The sequence below is a fragment of the Oncorhynchus nerka genome, linkage group LG10 (genome assembly GCF_034236695.1).
Source record: "Oncorhynchus nerka isolate Pitt River linkage group LG10, Oner_Uvic_2.0, whole genome shotgun sequence".
NCBI classification, from domain to species: Eukaryota; Metazoa; Chordata; class Actinopteri; order Salmoniformes; family Salmonidae; genus Oncorhynchus; species Oncorhynchus nerka.
Genome location: NC_088405.1, coordinates 33,975,492 through 33,996,403, shown reverse-complemented (window position 1 = coordinate 33,996,403; position 20,912 = coordinate 33,975,492). Strand labels below are relative to the sequence as shown.

At 46.0% G+C, this 20,912-nt stretch overlaps 2 protein-coding genes and 1 long non-coding RNA gene across 5 annotated transcripts in view; all 3 read right to left on the bottom strand.

Annotated features, from left to right (window-relative positions):
* Positions 1-586: 586 nt before the first annotated feature.
* On the bottom strand, positions 587-2,952 carry LOC135573700 (heme-binding protein 2-like). Its single transcript, XM_065023297.1, has 5 exons — positions 2,906-2,952; positions 1,965-2,024; positions 1,720-1,813; positions 849-969; positions 587-723 (listed from the first exon to the last, which is right to left on the bottom strand). Exons 1-5 carry the CDS (start codon positions 2,950-2,952, stop codon positions 587-589), a joined length of 459 nt encoding a protein of 152 aa, XP_064879369.1.
* Positions 2,953-5,105: 2,153 nt separating this feature from the next.
* On the bottom strand, positions 5,106-6,950 carry LOC135573559 (uncharacterized). The gene is made up of 2 exons (XR_010464784.1): positions 6,585-6,950; positions 5,106-6,037 (listed from the first exon to the last, which is right to left on the bottom strand). It is a non-coding gene; the product is annotated as an uncharacterized LOC135573559 (long non-coding RNA).
* A 3,524-nt stretch (positions 6,951-10,474) lies between these two features.
* The window catches only part of usp54a (ubiquitin specific peptidase 54a), a 92,282-nt gene continuing 81,844 nt past the window's right edge, over positions 10,475-20,912 (bottom strand). For 2 of the 3 annotated variants that reach the window (XM_029669620.2, XM_029669621.2), the window contains exons 18-22: positions 19,357-20,285; positions 19,117-19,238; positions 16,153-16,284; positions 14,133-14,361; positions 10,475-13,507 (exon numbers count right to left, since the gene is read on the bottom strand). In XM_029669620.2, coding sequence (XP_029525480.2) covers positions 12,864-13,507; positions 14,133-14,361; positions 16,153-16,284; positions 19,117-19,238; positions 19,357-20,285 — 2,056 coding nt within the window. In that variant the 3' untranslated portion in view covers positions 10,475-12,863. The remainder of the gene's footprint in view (positions 13,508-14,132; positions 14,362-16,152; positions 16,285-19,116; positions 19,239-19,356; positions 20,286-20,912) is intronic. The other variant, XM_029669624.2, reaches the window with a different exon arrangement.

The window sequence follows — 20,912 nt, the reverse complement described above, 5'->3', positions numbered from 1 at the left end:
GCCGTTGTTGGCATTTATAGCTAATTTCGACCAATTCCGATATGCTTACCGATATATTGTGCGTCCCTAGTTGAAAAAGTCTTTGTGTTATTTAAAATACTTAAGCTGCTCTCGAATGAGCTTGTCTTGCATAATGACAACAATGGAATAGTCCCAAAAGTGCAAACCGTGCCCATCTGGCACTCTAGAAAATCTGAATCAAAGTATTTTAAAGATAGACTACATGAACCCAGGTCTGATAGACAATCATATTCTATACATGCTCGGAATGACTGCATTTGGTGACACAGAGTAAACATGCAATGACAATGACCATGTAAGAGTTGTCTATACAGAGTGTACAGATCTGAGGCATCCAGGTTAAAATCAGTTACATAGAGTGTTAGGCCAATCCCAAATGGACCCCTTGACCCTACACCCTATGCACTTGTCAGGTTGACACGTTTTTGACAGTCAGCAATATGGTAATAGCTCCACCTTACCCTCTGATAGACTAAGTGGAAGTTCACCATATTGCTTAAACCAATCAAATCCTCTCAGATCTCCACAAGTGCATAGGGCATAGGGTGTAGGGGTCTATTGGGCCTTACCTTGCCATCAGTGGGTTGGGAGGAGTCATGAGATGGGCAGATGGCATGACAAAGCTGAGGGTGTAGACAAATGACCGTGAAATCCTCTTCGTCTCCTCGACAATCACCGGGACTGCCATGTCAATGTTGATGCCTATCGGAAAAATGTATGGGTAAACACATCTTGCCAGGTAGACACACAAGCATGGAAACAGACTCATGCATATGCATGCACACACACACAAATAGATGTACACACAAAAAAATACACACACACACCAGCCTTGTTGGACCCGGTGATGTATTTGAAGAGTCTCATGAATGTGGTGACTATGGCCTTATCCATGAAGTGGGCTTCCTTGTCTGTCGACAGCCATTTCACTGAGTCATAGTGGCGCACCTGCAACACAGACACGGACACAAACATTCAGTCAGAATCCTGTGCTGTAGAGTGCATTACAGATGATGTAGGTTTGGGTTAGGACTGTGCAAAAGTGAAACATCCCTACATAACTGATCTACAACTCAACACGATACCCCAATGTGGTGAAACAATTGACATTGTGGGTGCGGGGGAAGGGGCAGTCCATGGGTGGAGGGTGTGGGGGAAGGGGCAGTCCATGGGTGGAGGGTGTGGGGAAGGGGCAGTCCATGGGTCGAGGGTGTGGGGAAGGGGCAGTCCATGGGTGGAGGGTGTGGGGAAGGGGCAGTCCATGGGTGGAGGGTGTGGGGGAAGGAGCAGTCCATGGGTGGAGGGTGTGGGGAAGGGGCAGTCCATGGGTGGAGGGTGTGGGGGAAGGGGCAGTCCATGGGTGGAGGGTGTGGGGGAAGGGGCAGTCCATGGGTGGAGGGTGTGGGGGAAGGGGCAGTCCATGGGTGGAGGGTGTGGGGAAGGGGCAGTCCATGGGTGGAGGGTGTGGGGAGGGTGTGGGGGAAGGGGCAGTCCATGGGTGGAGGGTGTGGGGAAGGGCAGTCCATGGGTGGAGGGTGTGGGGAAGGGGCAGTCCATGGGTGGAGGGTGTGGGGGAAGGGGCAGTCCATGGGTGGAGGGTGTGGGGGAAGGGACCTAAAACTAAACGTGTAAAAGAAAAAAAGGTGGAGAAACAAACTCCTGACGTAGTTTTAGCTGCTATGTGCCGTTTATTTGTGCTTTACAACTCCCCTCATAATCATCATTCTTGCAAACCAGATCACAGAGCAGACATTCCTTTGTCTCGGTACAGAAGCTAGACTCAGAGGAGTTCCTATACAGGGGTCAGTGGGAAACAAATCAATAAGGAACAATAGCATTTGATTTCACACGGCCCGGCGTTGATTCAATATGTAAACAGCGTATGATTTCTGAGTTGTGTGGTTATGATGTGAGAGGAAATAGCAGAAGTGTACCTTCCTTACCCAACTCTAGCGTCAGCAGTCAAGATGAGCAGCAAGCCAACCGACCCAGCAAGATAAACCCTGAAGTACACACAAATAGTCAGTGTCATCACATTAAAAACCTAAAGTGCACATCACTCTTGCAATAAATTGTAATACTTTAAAAGACAGTTTGTAAACAATGTTATTGCACATGTCTATTTCTATAAAAAATCTCTCTTCTTTTAAATACTTAAACACATCACAAAAACAAACAAGCCTTATCAAAGCAACGAGACCCTATCATTTCTACTTACATTATGCTGAATGTGTGTCTTTTATACCAGCTCACTCCAGATGCATCCACTCTGAGAGAAACGCTTGCAGAGAAACTATTCATACTAAATACAGATTATGAAAGAACATGTTGATCACTCCCCAAAACTTGTAAGACACCCACTTCCCCTGAAAAATAGCGCAGGGGCCTCAACTTTAATGATATACTTCAGGGGCCTCAACTTGAATGATATACTTCAGGGGCCTCAACAAATATGTGCAATGGACTTAACCTGCTGAAGAGAATAAAAGGTGGTTTATAAATGAGTGTGTGCCAAGTTAGATAATGTGAGATGATCAGTGTTGATGTTTCTTTGCAAAACTGGTATAAGCTTGTTGTGAACCTGGCGGTGACCTAGATTTATCACATGCAGTAGGCTCTTATATATTTGTTTTGCAATTGAAGCCTTTGCTGTTTCACAATAGGAGCCTCACTGTCACATTTAGAGGAAATAAATAACTTGGATGGAGTTTATTTACTGAGCACAGTGTCACACCTGTTCCTGCTCCTCCTCCCTGGCGCTCGGGGGCACCAGGCTACCTGTCATCATACACACCTGTTACCAACATTACGCACATCTGCTGCGCTCATTGGACTCACCTGCACTCACCTGGACTCACCTGGACTCCTTCACTTTGTTGATTACCTCCTGTATATCTGTCTCTTCCTTGGTTGTGTTCCCTGTGTCCGCATTGTTCCATATTGTGTTTGTTATGTGTTCCTTTCCAGACGCTGTTCCTGTTCCATTTCATGTCCGTCAGCTAATAAACCTTCACTCCCTGTACCTGCTTCTCATCTCCTACGTCGCACCCGTAACGACAGGTAACACACCGTTGGGCCAAAATCACTAGTCGGCAATGGAGTCTCAGTGTCCTCCTACAGATGACCCTGGCATTTGTCTTCCCTGCTATTCCTCTACTTAATCAGTTTTCTTTATTCATTGTCTGATCCAACCATCATCATCACTTCCTTTTCTACATTTTTTTATGTGTCATTAAGTGTCAATGAGGGTTCAATTGGTTAAATCCAACTTTATTATGATATTATTATGCCATTATAATATAAAGTGAAGCACAGATATGAATTAGAAAATGTTTGCCCAATGTATATCAAACCATATCCCCCACCTAAAACAGAACTTGTATGACCCTAAGAGTTCAGCTTTCACCCCCACAAGGAGAGCAGCCTAGAAACCAGATCTCTGGGGTGTCTCTCAATGACGGCCTACCCCGGGCAACGCTGAGCCAATTGTGCGCCACCCTACAGGACTCCCAATCACAGCCGGATGTGATACAGCCTGGATTTGAACCAGGGACTGTAGTGACACCTCTAGCTCTGAGATACAGTGCCTTAGACCGCTGTGCCACTCATTAGCCCAATTAAATAAACAAAATAAATAAAAGCTTTCATGGCATGCACAATCAAATTCAGTTCAGTTCAAATGGGAGAGATGTCCATTTTGAGTCAACTCAGGCCATTCTGCTTTCACAGTTAGAATAATGACAGGTCACGGCCTTTATCAAACCTCTGACAACCCATGTGATGTCTTCTGGTCACTACGGTCTTCACTAATTAACACAGCCACAAAGCCCAAATTATGGCTAAACCCCACCCATTTCTACAATTTATTTTCTTAAAGGTATTCTTTCTTTCTTAAAGGACAATAGAAAATAAGGTGATTCTCAAAGTCACACACCTTGGTGGTGGACAAAGTACCCAATTGTCATACTTGAGTAAAAGTATAGATACCTTAATAGAAAGTTACTCAAGTAAAAGTGAAAGTCACCCAGTGAAAGTCTAAAAGTATTTGGTTGCAAATATACTTAAGTATCAAAAGTAAAAGTATAAATAATTTCAAATTCCTTATATTAAGCAAAGCAGACTGAACCATTTTCTTGTTTTTTAAAATGTAGCCAGGGTCACACTCCAACACTCAGACATCATTTACAAAATATGCATTTGTGTTTAGTGAGTCTGACAGATCAGAGGCAGTAGGGATGACCACGTGTCCTCTTCTTCAGCATTTTCCTGTCCTGCTAAGCATTCAACATGTAATGAGTAGTTTTGGGTATGAGGAAAAATGTAGTGGGTAAAAAGTACATTATTTTCTTTAGAAATGTAGTGTAAAAGTAAAAGTTGTCAAAAATATAAATAGTAAAGTAAAGTACAGATACCCCCCCAAAATACTTAAGTAGTACTTTTTACTTAAGTACTTTACACCACTGTTGATGCGCTCCTCCCACCAAGTTATATCACACTTGTCAAGTCATGATTTTGAATCATCTTTCCTTATAAATACTCAGGTAAAACTTTATTTTAATTTAAAGGGATCCACACAAAAAATATATTTTGGTATTTAGTCCACTGCTACACTGCCCAACATGTTTTGCATGTCAACAGTCATGTTATGATATTGGACTTTCAAGACGAACAATCTTACCGGCCACATAATCACATACATTTAGTTTCTTTTGAAATATTCTGCCCTGGAAATGTTCTGTTCAATGTTATTTTCTGACCAAGTCATTTCAATGTATTGAAGGTAGCCCATTATTCATGAAGGCGTTTTTCAAAACTCTAAGGTTGGGATTAAATTTCTGTGTTAAGACGGTGGGGAGGTTCATTACGTTAGATTGACTGCAGTTTTTCAGACAAGGATCGGATAGGATCATACTGATCCAGATACCACAATATCAAAATCACAGAATATGTATTTTCAATGCTTTGAATAGGCCTATCCTTGCCATCTACTGGACTGGTCATGTTATTAATTCTACACTGTCAATGAAACTGTCATGCATAGGTGTAATAGGTGGCAGGGAAGTCAGGCGCAGGAGAGTCAAATGGAGTGTAAAATGGAGTCTTTTAATAAAGTCCACGGAGTATGCTCCATAACACTAAATGTACATAAACACACAAACATGGGTACGAGGACCCGACGCGCACCTATACAACAATCACACTACACTGACAAATAAAACAATCTCTGACAAAGACATGAGGGGAAACAGAGGGTTAAATACACAACAGGGTAATGAATGGGATTGAAAACAGGTGTGTGGGAAGACAAGACAAAACCAATGGAAAATGAAAAAAGGATCAATGATGGCTAGAAGACCGGTGACGTCGAACGCCGAGCACCGCCCGAACAAGGAGAGGCAATGACTTCGGCAGAAGTCGTGACAGAAACAGAGATGAGTAAACTACATGAATAAAGGTAACTAAAATCAAATAAAATAATAGAGCCTGCTAATCCAATTTGTAAGTCGCTCTGGATAAGAGCGTCTGCTAAATGACTTAAATGTAAATGTATGTAATCACTTGTAAGAAAGTAGATATATTTGACACTTCTCAATATAACAATTGACTACATATTGTACCTAAACAGCAGTCAATTTAACGTAATCTATTGCAAAACAGGGGATTACAGAATCCGGATCATTCTTATCCAGTTTAAACCTTTTAAAAAACCTGGCCCTGAAGGGGAGTTGATTTCAGGAGATTCCTTCATACCATGGCTTTCCTGCTCAGTCTTATTCTGGGCTTTTGCATTTCTGTAATGTTATCTCAATTATAAAAATGGTCTTTACAAGTCATATCGGATGACCAAATCTGAAGCCTAATACGAATTATCACATTCAAAGTTTTGGAATAACCAATGTTACGATTTCCGCTCAGAAAGTTTAGAAAAAAATGGGTGCAGAGGATTTGAGACCCACAGGCGGGCTTCTGGTTGAGATTGCAGCATCTCCAGGTTGACATGAAGGGGCACTGCAGTCTGTATAGAAGGACACACACCTAATTAAGAAGCCTCCAGGTTGCATCCATGCACCCATTTCAGTCAGTTCATTGTTATTTCATTGTTCATATCACACATGGGGACAGTTATTACTTTGCATGACACACTAATGGCCTGTCAGATATAACTAAATGAAGAATGGGAGGGTGAGAAGTGTTTAGCATGCAGAGTTAATGCAACCTGATTCCATTATTGAAGCCCAGTGGAGATGCTCTCCTTCTATAACAGGCATTAGGCAAGTCCTCTGGCCTCACTGACCCGCATGCATAATATTTACAGTATGATACCATGTGATCTGGCTAGGTGAAAGTCTGGGCTCTAGTTATTATAGTTGTATGATAAGCATTGGCCCTGATAATGGAGGCTATTCACTTTCATTTGGAGGGCTTTTTTCTGTGTCTGTGTTTTTTTTCGATGTTTTCTGTGTCTGTGTTTCACCATACAGAACTGTTTCGATTTTCATTGTTTCACTTTAGTTATTTGGTTATTCAGTGTTCTGTTATATTTCATTAAAATGGACACTTACCACGCTGCGTTTTGGTCCGATCTTTCATACTCCTCATCAGATGAAGAAGATCGTTACAGAACTACCCACCAAAAAAAGGACCAAGCAGCGTGGTAACAAGGAGCAGAGGGTTCTGGACTCCTGGACTTGGGAGGAGATACTAGACGGTAAGGGACCCTGGGCACAGGCTGGGGAATATCGCCGCCCCAAGGAAGAACTGGAGGCAGTGAAAGCTGAGCGGTGGCGATATGAGGTAAGGCAGCGCAACAGGCACGAGAGGCAGACCCCAAAACTTTTTTGGGGGAACACAGCGAGATTGGCGGAGTCAGGCGATAGACCTGAGCCAACTCCCCGTGCTTACCGGAAGAAGCGTAGTATTGGGAAGGCACCGTGATATGCGGTCAAGCGCAAGGTGTCGCCAGTACGCGCTCATAGACAGGTGCGCTAAAGGCCAGCCCCCCGCAAGTGCCATGCGAGAGTGGGCATCCAGCCAGGGCGTATTGTGCCGGCTCAGCGTGTTTGGTCTCCGGTATGCCGTTTCGGCCCAGGGTATCCTGCGCCGGCTCTGCGTGCTGTGTCTCCGGGGCGCTGGGAGGGTGCAGTGCATCCTATGCCTGCGCTCTGCCTGTGCCGGGTGAATGTGGGCATTGAGCCTAAGGGAGAGGTGCGAGTGGTATGCACCAGATCTCCAGTGCTCACCCACAGCCCGGTTCAACCTGTGCCTGCACTCTGGAGGGTCCGGGCTAAAGTGGTCATCCAGCCTGGAGGAGTGGTGCCAAGGCTGCGCACCAGAGCTCTAGTCCTCCCCCACAGCCCGGTCCATCGGGTGCCTCCTCCACGCATCAGGCTGTCTCTCCGTCTCCTCCCTCCAGGTTCTCCCTCCTGTCCGGAGCTGCCAGAGCCTCCCATCAGTCAGGAGCTGCCAGAGCCGCCCGTCAGTCAGGAGCGGCCAGAGCCGCCCATCAGTCAGGAGCTGTCAGAGCCGCCCGTCAGTCAGGAGCTGCCAGAGCCGCCCGTCAGTCAGGAGCGGCCAGAGCCGCCCATCAGTCAGGAGCTGCCAGAGCCGCCCGTCGGTCAGGAGCGGCCAGAGTCTGCCGCCTATTCGGGGCCACCAGTCCAGGGCCGGCGGCGAGGGTCGCCGCTCCAAAGGTGCCACTTAAGTGGGCCAAGACTATGGTGGAGTGGGGTCCACGTCCGGCGCCAGAGCCGCCACCGGGGACAGGTGCCCACCCAGACCCTCCCCTATGGGATTAGGCTGGAGTCCGCACCTTTTGGGAGGGTTGGGGGGGGGGGGGGTCCTGACCTTAGTTCCTTTTTATGTCTCTATTTTAGTTTGGTCAGGGCGTGATTTGGGTTGGGCATTCTATGTTTTTGTTCTATGTTTTGTATTTCTGTTTTTTGGCCTGGTATGGTTCCCAATCAGAGGCAGCTGTCAATCGTTGTCTCTGATTGAGAACCATACTTAGGCAGCCTGTTTTCCCACTATGGGTTGTGGGTAGATGTTTTCTGTGTTTCACCATACAGAACTGTTTCGATGTTCATTGTTTCACTTTAGTTATTTTGTATTCAGTGGTCTGTTATATTTCATTAAAATGGACACTTACCACATTGCGTTTTGGTCCGATCTTTCATACTCCTTATCAAATGAAGAAGATTGTTAAAATAATGATGACAACCCTTCACTAAAACTGACCTAGAGTATCACAGAATACAACCACATAATTAGCCGTATGTGGTTCGGTCTGTATCTACACCCTTAGGACAAAAAAGGGTTCTTCGCCTGTCCCATAGAAGAACACTTTTTGGTGCCAGATAGAACTCTTTTTGGGTTCCATGTAGAACATTCTGTATAAAGTTTTTTTTACATGGAAACCAAAAGGGTTCTTTCTACCTGGAACCAAAAGGGGTTCTTCAAAGGGTTCTCCTATGGGGACTGCTGAAGAAGTGTTTTTTTCTTCTTTTCTTTTAGGGGTGGATCACTTAATATTGTGGATAGATTGTTGCTTCCATCAATGTAATTGGCTGCATCATTTCCAATCCCCCATATCTTTTTTTTGTAAATATATATATATATATACATACTTACATACACGTACATACCCATATATATATACATGCATACGTAAACATTCATATATATATATACATACATACATACACGTACATACCCATATATATATATACATGCATACATAAACATTCATATATATACATACATACACACACATACATATATACATACTTTTTTTTAGAATATACCTTTATTATTCCCTGCAAACCCTCCCACCCTTCCCCCAATTGGATTAAACTACTAAACAATAACACTTAGGCTTCTACCTTCAGTTTATACATATTATACACATTTTACAGACACAATCTATTTTACAATAGTTATATTTTGTTTGTTTTTAGTCCTTCCTCTATTTCTGATGTCCATCCAGTTTGATTTCTATTTGTAACTGCTATTTCACAACATTTCTTAACCGTTTTAGCCTCTGAGTAGAGGTAATATACTGGACACACTCTATGGGTCGCTAACATAATTAGCACAACAGAATATCTCATCAGAGTGTCTACAAAGAGATCATCTTAACTAGCCTAAACAGGAAAATCCCTGTATATTACCCACTAGAGCAGAGAAGGGCAGTCCTGACAGCTGTGTGCACTATGCAGACATGTGTTCCAGCTCAGCTCTAACATGCCTGGTTCCACATAACTTTGATCTACATTCAAGAGCATGAGCTTATTCAGGACGGACGGAGGATGCAAGGTTACAAAGCGTTTATATAGAAATATGCTGTGTGGATTACCCTTTGGAGAAAAGGTAATGGTGTCACCTCATTTCTATCTGGAAGGTTCTGAACATTTCATCCTTCTGAGCACAGCCCATGAATGGCTGATTCGTTAAATCAGGTTTAGAGCTAAGCTGGAATGAAATCCTGCAAATCCAGCAAACCCAATGAAGTGGAAACAGCCACTCCAGCTGTGACCGTGACCATACTGTAGACTGGAGTGTATAGTATAAACTGTCCTCCCCCAACAGGGTTAGTTTCAGCGGAAGGATATAAACAGCATTAAGTTATATTTTCATAGTCCTCCCTCCCTCTGCGCCTCCCGGGGTGTATTATATTCTGTGTGCTTCATTCAAGGCCCTGCAGTCTGAAGGCTGGCTGAGAAAGAGCTGCACATGGAGATGAAAAGTTTCTCTCCCTGACAGATACACACACAAAGGCATTCTCATGTGCAAACACTGGTATTCACACACTGCCATTTGAGGTAAAAGTCAGCAAGCACTAAGTTAACTGTTCTTTCTTTTGACATTTGTCCAAATTCTCAAGTTGGGGCGCTTTTGTTTTTACTAAAGGAGGGAGTAGGACGTTGTTGTAGTCATTCTCAGCCTTACTGGCCACAAGCAGAAGTGTCATATAATCTTTACACGGACTAAGGTCAGTGAGTGACTAACCTATAGAGCACGGTTACTATTTGAGAAGGTTCTGTCACACACATTTCCGGATGGATATGGTCATTTATCGTGTAGTAATGAAGCCCCAAACTGTTCACACCCCTCTTGTTGGCGGAGTGAAAATTGTGGGGTTTTAAAGCTAATTTCCCGCAATTCTACATTTTTTTACAGGGCAGGAATATTTTTTTTGCTGTTTTCAAGCTCCTTTCCTACAATTCTACACATTTTTGCTTGTCTTATGTGTGTTTATATGATATGGGGTCGAAACCAGACGGTTCCAATACGGTCCGTATTGATCGTGGTCAGCCAGTTGAGTATGGAGGCTATAGAGCATCTTAAGAGTCAGGAGCTTTTCCTGATCACATGATCTGACATGGAAAAATGCTGGGCCCTAGTTGTAGCCTACAACATAGCATAGTGTAGCATAGTCACACAGAAACAGACAATCTTCATACTCTGCTCCTGTTTGGAGCACTTTGTAACAACTTTATTGCAAAAATACAAGTTCCATCTGCTAGCACAGCATTTACAAACTAAGTCCAAAATGGAAATCTGTCAACCCTTCCTTTATATTACCAAGAAAACACACCTTCTTAACATTTAAGTTTGAAGGATATCATTATCTGTACACAAATTTACACTGTTCAGCTGTCGCAGTATCTGTTTATTAGCATGTTAAATCAAAGAAAATGGACACCTGTCACCTGCTCTTCTACTGTCAATCCACGAGGGGGCAGTGTTGCATAATGTACACAAACTAAGGATTATTAATTCCTTTTCATCAAAATGACTCACTAAAGTGGCACTCTTTGGTTAAGTGTTTAACGTCTGCAACAATCCAATTACATTTCTGTTTCAGAGACTGTTTTCCCCAAAGAAGGACAACACCACTCGCACCCGGTGAATTGCACTGCAGTTGAGCATCCTAAATTCTTGCAATTGTTTTATCTTAAGACACTCAACTTTCTTCATTAAGCTCCATTCTCTTCATATTCCCTCGGTCATATCTACAGTGTAGAAAAATACCTGTACAAATATTCCAAAACAAAATCAGCAATATTGTAGAAAGCAACAAAACATCATTTAGTAATTTCCTCCATTTCAGATTGTAGATAACGTAAGTGTATTTTGTAAGGCTGTAGCTCACGTTTCCTCCCAAGCCAAAAAAGCGACTTCACTGTAATTGGGGCTCTAATGATCCATAAGTTTACATCATCAGATCTAAAAATCTGCCTCAAAAACGAGACAAATTTGTCTTTTGTTGTATTCCAGAGCTACTGTATAAATCAGCGTCTTAGTAATATTTGGGTTGAGATTTCAATTAGGAACTAATTAGCCATCCCCGGTGTTGGCGCATCACGAAGACAAAACATCAAGAAAAAAATGTAAATGGATCTAACGTTCAAGATTCAACAAGTACGATTTGCTGAAAGCCATTGAATTGACACAGCGTGTTCTCTGTAAAGTACACTGTCACTACATTCTCTCTACGAGTCTGAACCTCTCTACTTCCTTAGCCCTCCAGATCACCATCCTCTAAATATCCCAAGTCTTTAAAGTACAAAAATAGGTTAATAACATTGAGCACCTCCTGTAACAATGGGAGAAATGTCAATATAAATAAAACAGCAACAGATAAAACTATCTCAACACTTCTGAAGTGAACTAAACTTGTTTTAACGCAGTTAGGTAAATTCACTGCACTAAGAAAATCTCATTATTACTTTATAACGTACTCTAAGCCGAGTGATTCCCGGCGGTCGTAGATCTGCTGAACACCCGTGCATAGCTACAGGGCTGTGGAAAAGCCTCAAGAGAAAAGTCTAGGGTCCTTAGCCCTCTCTAACTGAGAGACACACACCCACTCTACAAGAGGGCTCTAATCACCAGACAGTGCTAGCTAGGTTGATACAATGCAAAGTACAGCAGGTCTATGGCAGAGTATATACAGGTTAGGCTGAAAGATTAGTTTGACAATCTAAACACTACTTACCCAGAGCACCCTAAAAATGATAAATACAGTAGTACAGTAAGTAAATCAATCTGAACGCTCAGAGGGTCTGTTTTAGTGTCAGTACACAATGAGGAGAGGAGAGAAGAAGGTGTTGTCTCTTCCTATCCAGACAGGGAAGGGTTGGGGTGAGGAAGCAGCCTTATGATGCATCCAATCCACTTCACTGTCTAATACCTGTTAAAGAATCATTCATGACTGACAACAACAACAAACCCCCCACCCCGTTAACTCAACGTCCGTCTTCAGTCTTTGTCTGCAACAGGCTTCCTCAAAGCGTGGGTTTTATTGTGACCCCTGGGAACATCAGTGGAACCCCTAAACCTCCAGCTGTGTTGGTGCTGATGTGTCATTGGGGGAATGAGGGGGGTCCTAAACTCCAAGAAGCACAATGCCTCTCGCCATCCACCTCAGTGGACACTCAGTGCAAGCAAGGCTTTCACAACCCCACTTCTACCCAGCCTGGACTCACTTTCCAATGTTGTTGGCATCGCTCTGGATCACACCATCTTTAAACAACCTTAGATGAGGCTAAACATAAACTCTATAGAAATTGACCAGGTTAAGGACCAGATAGTGGTTGGCCTGTCTGGTTAGAGGTTTGGGGGGGGGTTATACTTTAGACAGTAATTGATGGGAAGCGAAAGGGCCACAATCTGCTAGAACAACGTTCCCCAAGATTGCTGTTAGTCTCCCTAACACTCAGGACTAGAGTCCGACTTCTACAGCCCAACAGGGAACAGAGACAGAAAGGAGACAGAGAGAGAAAGAGGGGGTGTGTGTTGGGAGTGAACTGGGTCTGTTTGTAGGGTGACGGTAAGCTGGATCAGCTGGCAGGCCGGAAGCGGGCCATATAGGCCCCACAAGACTGGCAGTAGTGGCAGGAGGGCTCGGTGGGCAGCTGTTGGCACAGGGAACAAAGTGGGGCACTACCGGGGCAATGGGATGAGGCCCTCATTCGAGGTTGGTCAGGCTTCTGGGTGTGCTGATGGAGGGGGTGGGGGTCCCGCATGGGCATGGACGGTGGTACCATCCTGTAGTCGGGAGTCCTCCAGTCAACATCCGGAGGTACGTCCAGGCGGAGGGGTTGGGTGGAGGTCTCGTTGGACAGCTGGTGGTAGGCTGGGTGGTGTTGGGGAGGTAGGCGGGTGGGTAGGATTGCGTTGATCCTGCTGGGTTGAGGAGGCTGCCTGTAGCCGTTTATGGTGCCTCTAGGGGGGGCAGAACGGCGGGGGTGGGAGAGAGTGGCGTAACCCGTGTCTGGGTGGCTGTAGTACCTAGGGCCAGGGCCAGGGCCGGGGCTGGGTCCTTCCCTGGGCTGGGGGAGAGAGGAGGACCCGGATGGAGGTGCCCTGCGAGGTGCCCGCGGTAGTGTGCCGTAGCTCAGTGCAACACTGTGGTAGTTTTCACGGGAGAAAGCTTCACCCCCGTCAAACACAGCCAGAAACTGGTCTCCCTTCTGGTGATCTCCTGTGGGGGCAGATCATTGTTAGAACACAGCAGAGAACTAGCTATTCTAGTACAGGCACAGTGGGAAACCCACTGTACAATCAAAGAGTTCTGTGAATTTGTTCCTGTCAAATATTAATTCCAAAAGGGTCGTTTTGAGATATTTCTATTCATATTTTTTTTCTGTTGAATAAAGTTATGTGAAAATGCATATTTTATAATCTAGACATACTCCATATGTTAGAGAACACTATAGGTAGTATAATGACACCACGATGTTGTCTGTATCACGTACGATTAACAGATCATTATGTCTCACAGTGGACATGTATAGGTTTAAAATGGGACTACAATGGCCACCTTCATCATGATTTTCTCAAAAATGGTTTGTGATACACATGTAAAGAGTACGTCAAACATCCTTCCACCCAATGAAGTTTCAATGTGAGAATTGACTGAACAATCTGGGAGACCCAGAAAGAGATTCTGCTCCCGCTGGCGTAGAATCTAAACCATGCAGTGTGACCAGACATACAGAGAAAACAAAAGTAACAACAGACGGTGAGAGTGTGATGTGATCCACTTCTGATAGGGCCAGGATGGTGCTGTGGTTTGATGACTGGAGGTGGAGGGGGCTGACGGTTACCTGAGCGTCCCAGATAGGGCCCCGAGGAGGGGGGCCGCGCTGCCTGCTGAGGGGGGTGCTGGGACAGTGCTGGGGGGCTGTTGTGGTGGTTGTTGTGGACGTATTGGTGTTGGGGTTCGGGTGGAGAGAGGTGGGTGGAGGAGGGAGGGAGGTGCAGGGAGGACGTGCTAGAGTGACGCGCGGTGACTCGGGGGTCCGCATGCTTTGGCATCCTGGTAACTGGGGGCTCCTTTTCATTATTATTAAAGAAAAAAGAACGAGGTTCAGTTTGAGAGAGACAGAGACAGAGAGAGAGAGAGAGAGAGAGAGAGAGAGAGAGAGAGAGAGAGAGAGAGAGAGAGGGAGAGAGGGAGAGGTCCACCACAAGGTGAGAATACCCAGCAGTTGAGAGGCAGAAAGGAGAGGAGAGGGAGGATGAGAGGAAGACAGATGAGTTAAAAAAAACAGGTTGACAAGGGACGGCTGACCCACAAATGAAAACAAAACGAAAACAAGACGGTCAGGATTTCAATGGCAACACAAACCTCACCATCTATTCATATAATGCAACAGTACCATATATAGCGCTGGTCTTTGTTTTTCAACCAAAGAATGTAAGCTGAACACAAGGTTAAAAGCTTAATGGATTACCTGAATGATTTATGAATAATTTATAGATTCCGCCTCTGGCATTTTGCTGAGTGAAGATCACACCACTAGAGGCTGCAGCGCGGCAGTTACATTATGTGAACACCAGATGGAGGTATGACAGTATGAAACGATCATATCCACTGGGAGGGAGGTGTGATGATGATGAGGAGGTACACTGATGGCACATGATGATGTAATGATGTGCTCGCCAAAGCTAACTCAGGCAGCTCTGAGTGGGAGTGACAGCTGTGGCATTCCCCAAGTCAGGAACTGAGGCTTGCGTGTAAGGCTCTGTGCTTGTGTGTTTAACGTATGTACAGTGTGTATGCTTGTGTGTGTGTGTGTGTGTGTGTGACGTATGCACAGAGTATGTATGTGTGTGTGCGAGTGTTAGGGCTGAGCGATGTGTTTTTTTAAAGTCATTTTGTTTTTGTTTTTTATTTAGGTTAAAACACTTTTATTTCATTTTTTACATTAAAAGTATTATGAAAATATGACCGTGAAATTGTTTATGGAGATTTGCATTTGAAATTCCAAAGCCAAACATTTAAAACATTCCAGAATAAAACAATGAATAAGAGCCCCATGATGGCAGTGACTGCCCATTACTGCTTACCACTTACTAAGAACATTACTTAAATTAAATATATCAGTTGTGATTAGATTCGACGGTTGTCTGGCTGTCAGGCAGTAGCAGCCAGACAGTAGCAGCCAGACAGTAGCAGCCAGGCAGTAGCAGCCAGACAGCCATCTAACGTTATCTTTGTGCTCCCCAACGAGTCATAATATTTAGCTAGTTGGCTCGAAAAGGATAGCCGTGATCATTGGGTTGCCACAGTTGCCCAAGCTGAAGAGCTGTCTGACAAAATCACTCTTATAGTAGGTTTTAAGACTGCTCCAACTATCAATCGGGTAGAGCTACCTCGAGTCACAAACAGTGTCTTTCCCTCTCGTCACTGTGTTGGTTTACGTTCCTCTCTGTGTGGGGCCGGGAAGACGAGGTGCAATGGATTCTGGTCATTGTAGTTAATAATTACCTCATTTTCTGCACTGAACTAGGTTGAATATTTGCCTATTGAATCTTCAACTCCCTGCGGCGTCCCACAGTTCATTCTTTATTTGATGTCTCTCGTGCTTGATATGATTTCTCTCCAGAGAAACGGCGCATTCAGCTCACAAAAAAAAACTACATTTTATTTATTTACATGACATTTGAGTCATTTAGCAGACACTCTTATCCAGAGTGACTTCAAGTATTTGAACCACCCTCTGTCAGTTGTTTAATTTGAAAAAAATAAGACATTTCAGTTAATCGCTTAGCACTAGTGTGTGTGTGTGTGTGTGTGTGTGTGTGTGTGTGTGTTTGTGTGTGTGTGTGTGTGAGACTCACAAAGCTGCGGGAGGGGGCGAGGTGTTCAGGTCGCCCCCCTATGACTGTGCCACTCAGACTGCGGGCGATGCGACGGAGGTTCTCAGCACTGTAGTTCTCGTCATCTGCGAGTGATCGCTCACATGACCCAGGCTATAGGGAAACAACAGACACATCGTGTCAAACGCCCTCTTGCACACACAAGCACATGCCTGTACAGACACTGGGGCTGACACAAACACATGCCTGTACAGACACAGGGGCTGACACAAACACATGCCTGTACAGACACAGGGGCTGACACAAACACATGCCTGTACAGACACTGGGGCTGACACAAACACATGCCTGTACAGACACAGGGGCTGACACAAACACATGCCTGTACAGACACTGGGGCTGACACAAACACATGCCTGTACAGACACTGGGGCTGACACAAACACATGCCTGTCCAGACACAGGGGCTGACACAAACACATGCCTGTACAGACACTGGGGCTGACACAAACACATGCCTGTACAGACACTGGGGCTGACACAAACACATGCCTGTCCAGACACAGGGGCTGACACAAACACATGCCTGTACAGACACAGGGGCTGACACAAACACATGCCTGTACAGACACTGGGGCTGACACAAACACATGCCTGTACAGACACAGGGGCTGACACAAACACATGCCTGTCCAGACACAGGGGCTGACACAAACACATGCCTGTACAGACACAGGGGCTGAGACACAAACACATGCCTGTACAGACACAGGGGCTGACACAAACACATGCCTGTCCAGACACAGGGGCTGACACAAACACATGCCTGTACAGACACAGGGGCTGACACAAACACATGCCTGTCCAGACACAGGGGCTGACACAAACACATGCCTGTACAGACACAGGGGCTGACACAAACACATGCCTGTACAGACACAGGGGCTGACACAAACACATGCCTGTACAGACACAGGGGCTGACACAAACACATGCCTGTCCAGACACAGGGGCTGACACAAACACATGCCTGTACAGACACAGGGGCTGACACAAACACATGCCTGTCCAGACACAGGGGCTGACACAAACACATGCCTGTCCAGACACAGGGGCTGACACAAACACATGCCTGTCCAGACACAGGGGCTGACACAAACACATGCCTGTACAGACACAGGGGCTGACACAAACACATGCCTGTACAGACACAGGGGCTGACACAAACACATGCCTGTCCAGACACACACGTCACTCAGATACAGCCTTCGCACATCTGCACCAAATCACTACACGCAGCCTCAACACACATCGATACACACAGCTTTGAACACGCATCACCACTCACAGCCCTGAATCTCACAACCAGCCAACACACACACACACACACACACACACACACACACACACACACACACACACACACACACACACACACACACACACACACACACACACACACATATACAATGCCTTCGGAAAGTATTCAGACCCCTTGACTTTTTCCACATTTTGTTACCTTACAGCCTTATTCTAAAATGGACTAAAAAAATAATCATCCTCAGCAATCTACACACACAAACTTTTTCAAAATAAAAAACAGAAATACATGATTTAGATATGTACTCAGACCCTTTCCTTTGAGACTCAAAGTTGAGCTCAGGTGCATCCTGTTTACATTTATCATCCTTGAGATGCTTCTACAACTTGATTGGAGTCCACCTGTGGTAAATTCAATTGATTGGACATGATTTGGAAAGGCACACACTTGTCTATATAAGGTCCCACAGTTGACAGTGCATGTCAGAGCAAAAACCAAGCCATGAGGTTGAAGGAATTGTCTGTAGAGCTCCGAGACAGGATTGTGTCGAGGCACAGATCTAGGGAGGGGTACGGAAAAACCTCTGCAGCATTCTTCAATAGAAGTTTGGAACCACCAAGACACTTCCTAGAGCTGGCCGCCCTGCCAAACTGAGCAATCGGGTGGGAAGGGCCTTGGTCAGAGAGGTGACATAGAACCCGATAGTCACTCTGACAGAGCTCTAGAGTTCCTCTGTGGAGGTGGGAGAACCTTCCAGAAGGACAACCATCTCTGCAGCACTCCACCAATCAGGTGGAAGCCACTCCTCATTAAAAGACACATGACAGCCCACTTGGAGTTTGCCAAAAGGCACCTAAAGTCTCTCAGACCATGAGAAACAAGATGCTCTGGTCTGATGAAACCAAGATTGAACTCTTTGGCCTGAATGCCAAGCATCACGTCTGGAGGAAACCTGGCACCATCCCTATGGTGAAGCATGGTGGTGGCAGCATCATGCAGCGGGATGTTTTTCAGCGGCAGGGACTGGGAGACTAGTCAGGATAGAGGGAAAGATGAACGGAGCAAAGTACAGAGAGATCCTTGATCCTTCTCCAGAGCGCTCAGGACCTCAGACTGGGGTGAAGGTTCACCTTCCAACAGGACAGCGCAGGAGTGGCTTTGGGACAAGTCTCTGAATGTCCTTGAGTGGCCCAGCCAAAGCCCGGACTTGAACCTGAATCGAACATCTCTGGAGACCTGAAAATAGCTGTGCAGCATCGTTCCCCATCCAACAGAGTTGGAGAGGATCTGTAGAGAAGAATGAGAGAAACTCCCAAAATACAGGTGTGCCAAGCTTGTAGCATCATACCCAAAAATGAATCAAGGCTGTAATCGCTGCCAAAGGTGCTTCAACAAAGTACTGAGTGAAGGGTCTGAATACGTATGTAAATGTAATTTTTCCGTTTTTTTATTTTTTATAAATTAACAAAAAATCCTAAAAACCTGTTTTTGCTTTGTCATTTCGGGTATTGTGTGTAGATTGTTGAGGGAAAAAAAAGATTTAATACATTTTAGAATAAGGCTGTAATGTAACAAAATGTGGAAAAAGTCAATGGGTCTGAATACTTTCAGAAGGCACCGTATGCACACAAACGTACACGTACACACAGCACGTGGATGCCGACCTTGGAGTGTTGTGTAGGGCTGCTGGTGTAGCCTGGCGTTCTGTAGGCATGTCTCTCTAACTCGGCTGTGGGAGTCTTGGAGCGGCCAGGTGCAGCCAGCCCAGACAATAGCTTCCTAGCCGCTGCAGATACAACACAGAGACACAGTATTAGGGGAGGACAGCTCTCGCCCACTTACTCTTTCTCAATCATTGTTTCTCAGTCCTCCCCCAGTGGTCACTGCTCAGTGAATATCCTTACGTTGCTTGTTCGTAGTGGGCTGGGGGCTGACTCCGCGTGGGGCCCGGGGCAAGCTGGGGGCCTGTAGGCTCGCCTGGTACAGAGAGTCTAACTCTGACAGCTCCTTGCAGGGCGACCCCACCACAGGGTCAGGCTGGGAGTTGTAGAAGCGGGTCACGTTCTCTGCCCATTGATCCACTGGCATGGCGGCACCTGACCTGTAGTCCCCAGACGCTGGGGAAGGGGTCCGCCCTGGTCGGCTGGGGGCGGGTGGAGGGTAGTGGGAGTCTGTGGGAGGGGTGTAGAAAGGGGAGTCGACAGCATCCGGCCGGCCCAGGCTCAAGCCGGACCAGTTCCGGGTGGGAGGGGGAGGAGGACCGAGCCTGGAGGTGTTGGAGGAGGTAGGGTTCTGATGGGCAGGAGGGGGCTGAGAGGGACCCAGGGAAGGCCGTCTGGGGTAGGCATTCTCCATGTTGGCGTGGCTGACTGGAGAGGGTGTCCTGGGGTGGGGGTGTGGGGTGGGCAGAGTCTGGGCTGCGGGGTTACAGTTCCAGTGTGGGGATGCAGCTGGCTTGTAGTTGGGCAGAGCTGGGGGCTGGTCATGGCCTCCCTCAGTATGGCTCTCGTCCCAGCCGTCCACACACAGGGCAGGCAGGGACATGGCAGCGTGCTTGTGGAGAGGTCTCACATGAGGGAGCACGCCTGACATATCCAGTCCTTCCCAGCGCCCCCTCGCCTCCACCACGTACCCCCCTGTGGTTGACCCTGTGTGAGGGCTTGGGGGCATAGAGACAGGGGGGTGGCTCGAGGGCTCAGGGAGTGAGTTTGTACTGGAGGGGAGGGGCTTAACGTGGAGAGGAGAAGGCATGCTTCTGGTGGCTTCCAGGACTGCTTGCGGTTGGTCCTCCTGGGCATCCATCAACAGTATTTTGATTGGGACAGACTGTTCACTAGGAAGGAGGAGGAAAGAGGCTCATGTTATGGGCTGGTTGGTGAATCACGGCCAGGCATCTCTCATATGTCTGAGCCCTGAAACAGAGGAGGGGTTTGTGTTGTAGGTCTAAAATGTGTGTGTGTGTGTGTGTGTGTGTGTGTGTGTGTGTGTGTGTGTGTGTGCGGGTATGTGAGTTTACTGTGCGTGTGAATGTGTGTCATGTTCCTGTAACAGATCTTTATGGGCTTTGGTACAGGCCAGCCCAGGGGACGGCTGGGTTGGCTCAGAACCGGACCCCTGGGAAAGGCACTCGTGTCTGTGGACCCCCTTGGCTCCTGGCCTCACAGCAACCCCCACAAGACTAAACACACACACAACCCTCCCTCCACAAAACACAGCAGCGTTAGCTGCATTGTCACTGAATACGATGTGGCATTAGCAAATATTAGTACATTTTCAAACACAAGGGTCAAATTGTGTGTTAGGAAAAAAACATGTTGGATTAATGGGTAGATGAAGGATAACATCAGCAAACTGATAAAACTCCAAATTTATAAGCCTACTTTGAATAACCTAGGTTCAATGAAATGAAACAGTATTTCTTGCTTTGAATGCAAAATCAATGGTATTTTTCCTATACTAC

Excerpts from the sequence above, each read along its gene's own strand:
- LOC135573700 (XM_065023297.1), bottom strand. The coding sequence starts at position 2,952 with ATGCGGACACAGGGAACACAACCAAGGAAGAGACAGATATACAGGAG. Across the intron at positions 1,814-1,964 it reads ACTGCTGACGCTAGAGTTGG|GAACTCCTCTGAGTCTAGCT; the intron begins GTAAGGAAGGTA and ends ACCCCTGTATAG. Across the intron at positions 970-1,719 it reads ATTATGAGGGGAGTTGTAAA|GTGCGCCACTATGACTCAGT; the intron begins GCACAAATAAAC and ends TCTGTGTTGCAG.